General features: G+C 42.9%; 2 protein-coding genes across 3 annotated transcripts; both read right to left on the bottom strand.

Annotated features, from left to right (window-relative positions):
* Positions 1-335: 335 nt before the first annotated feature.
* On the bottom strand, positions 336-3,636 carry LOC132787128 (endochitinase). Its single transcript, XM_060794029.1, has 7 exons — positions 3,531-3,636; positions 2,532-3,156; positions 2,353-2,476; positions 1,301-1,792; positions 1,065-1,232; positions 808-996; positions 336-747 (listed from the first exon to the last, which is right to left on the bottom strand). Exons 1-7 carry the CDS (start codon positions 3,532-3,534, stop codon positions 592-594), a joined length of 1,758 nt encoding a protein of 585 aa, XP_060650012.1. The 5' UTR covers positions 3,535-3,636; the 3' UTR covers positions 336-591.
* A 507-nt stretch (positions 3,637-4,143) lies between these two features.
* On the bottom strand, positions 4,144-5,286 carry LOC132787129 (RNA-binding protein 27). 2 transcript variants are annotated; one of them, XM_060794030.1, is made up of 4 exons: positions 5,111-5,286; positions 4,970-5,037; positions 4,428-4,909; positions 4,144-4,361 (listed from the first exon to the last, which is right to left on the bottom strand). In XM_060794030.1, exons 1-4 carry the CDS (start codon positions 5,135-5,137, stop codon positions 4,201-4,203), a joined length of 738 nt encoding a protein of 245 aa, XP_060650013.1. In that variant the 5' UTR covers positions 5,138-5,286; the 3' UTR covers positions 4,144-4,200. The 2 variants fall into 2 exon arrangements, with proteins under 2 accessions (XP_060650013.1, XP_060650014.1); XM_060794031.1 differs by having other exon boundaries at positions 4,539-4,909; positions 5,111-5,277.
* Between the last annotated feature and the right edge of the window lie 949 nt (positions 5,287-6,235).

The raw sequence follows: 6,235 nt of genomic DNA on the forward strand, positions 1-6,235 counted from the left end.
TGTGCGATTTGTTTTATGTCACAAATGATTTAATTTGATTCTATCTCTGCTCGGCCAGCGTTTGAATTCGAATGTAAAATATGAAAATAAAATTTCATGTTGCATTTATCACCGTTCATTAGTATGCTTGATTGCACGAACAGCTGTTGCAAGTTGCGCTGCACTGTGCCTCCAAGGCAACCAGATGCCGCAGCACAGACAAGTGTAGAACGAATCTGCTTAGCTAAATATTATATATATTGCATAACCAAATCATATCATGGAACATCCTGATACGCAGCTGAAAGACTAAGAGAATTTATTTTATTTGAATGGAACGCTTCGTTAAATGCAAATTTTATGTTATTTCAGTTTATGTAGTTTGTTTTTATTGCTTTCGTCTGGCAAACTAATATCATTTTCTTTATGATACTTTCGTGTTGATAAATTAAATTATGTACTTGGGAAAAGCTAAGACTAAGCTATTACTCACGCTGATACCTAAAAATAGATGCCTTAACTTAAGACGTGTGTATTAAATTAGTTTTTAAATATTTGGAAATCATTTCGATTCAATATGTTTGTTTTCTTATTGCTCTTATTTCCCGTTTTCTAATGGGCCTCGTTGCCACGCTCTTTGTTCTTCATACGAGTGCAATAGTATCGATCACTATTCTCGATCCAGTCACAAACATTCAGCACTGTGTGGAAGGCTGTGCCCTCTTTGCACTCGAATTCAACGGGTTTGTCATGCACGCAGCGGATGTACTATGGGCAGAAATGACGTGTAATTAAGCAAAAAAGTGTTGGTTGATGGATTTTGATTACCTTGCGACAATTAGGATGCGGCACATAGTCACGATTTGTGCAATCTATTTCGTTGATATCAAAGCCATCGCCATCTCCAGGTGTAACTGGTTGCTCGGGATCCAGGACTTCCTCGGGCTCCTCGGTGACCTTGGGTGCCACTGTAGTTGTCGTTGTTGTGGTAGAGGTCTTCTTCGGCTTCTTGGGTTTCTGTGAATGTTGTGGGGGAATTGTTAGCAAAATATTTTGTGAATTGTCAGCTTTATTTATGGACTCACCTTTGTTGGGGATTTCTTGGTCGTGCTGCTTACAGCTGGCAAAGGCGCTGATGTTGGCGTTGACGTTGGTTTTGGCTTTGGTTTCGGTTTGCGTGTCGTCGTCGTCTGCAACACGACTTCGCCCTCATCGGGATTCGGAGGCGTGGCGGGCGGCTTTGCCCAGTCGGGCTGTAAACGCAAAAAGCAAATTGCTCAATAGCATTTCGAGCAGCTCACTTGGCAACTTGCCCACTTACCCGCGGCGTTGTTTCACGCGTTGGCTCCGGCACCTCGTAGTCTCTCATAGTGTTGTAGAGTATTTGCATTAGCCCGTTCTTTGGTCCGCACAAACCATGAAAATCATCCATATCAATCGCCCACGTCATGGCGCCCGCGTAGCCCTTTTTCTTGATGAAGTCCATTTTGATCTGCACCGATGCCTCGTTCTCGTAGCCCACCCACTGTGTATCCTTGTAGGTGTAGGGCACCATACCAGACTCATCCCATTCGACGGTCCAACCTTTCGATTTGTCCATAACCTCTGTGCATATCTCATAGTAGGCCAGGAAGCCACTGGCATTCGTATAAGGTCCTGGAGCACCTCCGCCCGCCTCTTTGTTGATGTAGGTGCCCATGTTGTAGTTCTTGTTCGAGTTGCTCAACGTATAAGTGCGTCCATAGAAGGGAATGCCAACCACAAGCTTGTTGGCTGGACAGCCCATCTCCTCCCACAGCGCCAGGCCATCGTTCTGTAAAAGAAATAAGGCGGAATGAGTAAGGTTGAAACTGCTAATATATTCATGATATTCTAAACTATAAACAGCTTTCCGATCTTAAAAATCTTTTACTTAGGAAATATTTAGATAAATATTTAGTTTTAAGATTAACAAATTTAAAAATATTAATATGTAAACGCAACTAATAAAATAAGATTCGTCATTTATGTAGTATGTACTATTAAATCAAGAGTGGAAAAGTCTTAACTCTCAATCCCAAATTAAATTTGTTGTAAGCATTCTTAACTTAAGAATATTTTATCTTGACTTGGTATTTTTTCAATTTACATATTTTCGTTGTCTAAAATGAATAATATGGTATAGAATTAAGAGTGGTTCTTATACTAAAATCAATCTCAATTTAAGAATGGCCAATCTATAAAATTCTAGTGTTTAGAAATTCATCTTGTGGTGATTGTTAATCTTTCTCTTTTAAAGCTGTTAATCTAGAATTACTCTAGTTCAGATTTTAGAAACTATCTTCTTCAATTATCTTTTAATATAAAAAAATCTTTTCTTTTGGCTTTACTTACCACGTTGAGTCGCTCGTAGGCATATTGATCGTGCTTGCGCTTATAAAGAGGACTATGCACATCCGCAAATCCTGCCCAGTTGCCTCTCAGATCATAGGTCATGGCATGAATGGCATCTAGCAGTCTACAAATAAATTGTTTAAATAAATACATTAAATGAAAATTTACATTTGACTTACTCGCACAACTCGGGCACATGGTAGCCCTCTTGTAATCGGAACTTGGCCACAGGCACCGCCATCGTGATCTCCCAGCCGCGACCCTCGCGATCGAAAGCGCGTCTCAATTCCTGCACGAAATACAAGAACTTATCCTTATCACCGTAGCTGCCGCCGCGATCCGTGGCACCTGGATATTCCCAATCGAGATCGAAGCCATCGAAGTCGTATTTCTTCATGAAGTCGACCACGCTGCGTATGAAACTTTGTCGACGCTCACGAACCGCAGACATTTTGGAATACTTGGAACCGCCTTCCGCCCAGCCACCAACAGCAATCTGCAACTTTAGATTGGGATGTGTTTGACGCAGTTGCGTAAATTTGCGGAAACCATCCTGATCCACATCGAGCTCGGGATCTATGACGAGGACATCCCAGTTCTTGTCATCCACACCGATGAAGGAGTAAACCAAATGTGTGCACATATCCGCAGGCACATCCTCGAGACCATAACGTCCGATGCCAGGACGATAGACTGCCCAATTACTAAAATAACAAACAATTCGTGCAGGTTGATCACTGGCGAGGATGAGGCTAGGCCCAAGACAAGACACGCCCAGAAGAAGGAGCAGCATGTGATGATGCACTAGGAACAGAACAGAACAGAGAAGAGAACAAAGCATTGACAGTTGATAATAAAATGCGATCAGATTGTCTCTGGAAGGTTACTACGTTGTTGTCTGTCGTTGTTGTTGTTGTTACGACTTGTTTGTCAAGATTCACGCGACTCGCATACGTAAGTGTATTCGCATATCGTACTACTATAAAATGCGTACATGACGAAACCTTTGAATGCACTTGTCCGTTGTTGTCGGTAGTTTGATTTTGGGTGTGCTAAGGTTATGTGTCCATAATGCTGCCACACAACACAACGCGATTCGAATTGTCTTCGAGTTCATTCACCGTTTTTCTCGCTTAGATCGAGAGAGTGTCTCAATTAATATGCACGGCCAGGCTTACCCATTTCAGAATGCTTTTTACTGGAGCTGGAGCTGGATAGAAGACGATACGATACGTTGACAATGTTACCCGACGCTCGTTTAGCGTCAAATGACAGCCAAAGTCTCGGCTAGCGTTGCTTTTATAGTGGGAGGCAGCTTGATGGCTTTGTGGGAGTCCGGTTCTTGGAGCGCGCCTTTGTTCCTGTCCAAAGTGCGTGAGAGACGAGACGAGACAAGCGAAGTGAAGCGAAGCGCTGGCGTTTGCAAAAAAAAGAATTTTTACTTTATTTTGTTTTTGGTTTTTGTTTTGATATTTGTCGTTGCTGCGGCTGCTGCTGCTGTTCTCAATTCCAGATCTCTCGACTTTCTTTCGTTACTTTTTTTTTACCTTTCCCGTATCTGTATCTGATTCTCTTTATTTGGCTTTGTTATGTTTTGTTTTGCATGCGCCGCTTTTGCTCAACAGCTTACAAAAAAAGACGATGTTGTTTATGTACTAGAATAACCATCGTGCATAACCCGTTTAGAGTTACACTTCCGTTGCTCATCCTGGCATGAAAGTGCGTAAGACATCCCATCGCATGGGCAGAAAAGGGTTCGTTGGCCTCGCTTAATGGAAAGATAACTTCGAGTTGGACTTAATGTAACGCTTTTAATGCACTTTATGAACATGAGTTTGGAACTTAGAACTAATCACTGCCAATACGTAAATCAATGCCAAGCGTGGCATCCTCTGTTGTAGTCACAATGGGGATGCTGCTTGATGTTGATGGTGTTGGCTGTGTGGTTGCTTCTTCGGGCGGAGCTGGACTGCTGACATTTAGTATTTCCTCAGAGCTTTGGCTACCATCTGGAAATAAACAGACAAATTTATTGATGGCTTCTTAGCATCTTACATTTCTAAACCCTCCACTACCATTAGTAAGGTCATTAGGATAGGGTTGAAAGAAAGGTTGATCATCCGGGAACGGGCGATCCGGAAAGAATAGGTCTGGTGGTGGGGGTGGATAACCAAAGTTGTGCTGACCTTCACCATGCCAATGGCCTGGTCCGTGGACAGGTCCATGTCCGTGTCCTGGACCATGACCATATCCTGGGCCAAATCCACGACCAGGTCCTGGACCAAAGCCCAGTCCATGTGGTGGTCCAAAGCCAGGTCCCGGTGGTGGGCCAAAACCAGGTCCTGGTCCATGACCGAACCCAGGACCATCTCCTCGCCCAGGTCCATGTCCATGCCAATGACCATGTCTCCTGTGTCCTCTGTGTCTGTGATTGCAATGGGGTTCCTCATCCCAGTCATCGTCATCGTGACGACGATGGCGTTTGACGAATGGAGCTAACACAGCCACTTGTGCTGGCGCTGATTCATCAGCGAATAAATCCACGCTAGTGTACGCGCTGCAAGCACAAAAGCATTCAATGGATTTCCGCAGCTATAGATACACTTTAGATACTAACGCATTCTCGATGGCTGGTGCTGCAAGTGACAGCAACTCTTGCAGACTTATCACGACGAGGAGCGTCAACTGTTCGAGAGGAAAAAAGCAGACAAAGTTACAAAGAAATGTTATCAACTGAGCAGCCAAAGAAAAAACTTACAATTATTCCGGTGCACGAGGCAGCCATGGTGAGTTAAGCGTTCTTTTTTATTTATTTATTGCTAGTTTAAATTGAACTTCACTCTGCGAGCAGATGATGTCTACTAAAGCCAGCGACTCACTTGATTCCCCCACAATTAATTCGACGACAACGCGATGGTTGGGTTTTTTGTCGATCTAGTAACTGCTTGAAGTTCACTCACAGTTTGAGTTGTTTATATGCGCATCAGCAGAAAGAGCAGCAGCAGCGGACAAAAACAACACTAAGTCGATAAGCCAATCAGGTTTAATGTTGTTTCAGGTTTTTGACATGTATCTGTATTATCTCTAGTACCTCTACATATGCACTCTGTATATATACATGTATTGCCGTTTAACAATCATTAACTAAATGATAATTAACTCAACTGGAAAAAGGGCGTCAAAAACGCGTCGAGACGCATTCACTCTCGTTCAGCTTCACTTTTTTAATTTCTGGCTAATTGCCGATGATGTCTTGGACCGTCAACGTCATATACATATATTTATTCTCGATTTCTGAATTTAATTTTATTCGCCATGGTCACGATTATGCTAATGCGATATCACAATTTGATAACGCAGCTTTAGAAAGTTATGGAATGCTCCACATTTTACGCAGCTCGTTTACCACTCCCCCTCATCGAATGAAACGCCCACACACGCAACTTTTTGCGGTTTTATTTTATTTTTTTGGCCCGTGTTTTGGGCTGTTTATGATGCCTCATGTGTCGTGTTTTATATTCATTCTCATTCTGCTCCGATTTGCTCGATGGATTTGTCGCTACGTTGTGCTTGCTACTCTTGTTGTTAATTTGTTTTTGTTGCTGCTTTTGTTGTGAACTGGTTGACTGGCGCACGTATCACACGACGCCTGCCTTTTGTATTCATTTGTGATTCATGCAGCAGGGGGCGGCCGCCGTTGCTGTGTTCCTCTATTCTGAATAGACTCAACATTGATCTTGAATTTCGCTGCCAATTGACGCACAATGCGCATCACTAAGGTCCAGGTGGTCTTCCTGTTCCGCACTGCGAACTGTGGCGCTAACCTTCAGCTTTAATCAGGTGTAATAAATAACATAAAAAACGACAATTAAAAGTCAGAGCT

This window comes from Drosophila nasuta, chromosome 2R (genome assembly GCF_023558535.2).
Source record: "Drosophila nasuta strain 15112-1781.00 chromosome 2R, ASM2355853v1, whole genome shotgun sequence".
Lineage (NCBI taxonomy): Eukaryota > Metazoa > Arthropoda > Insecta > Diptera > Drosophilidae > Drosophila > Drosophila nasuta.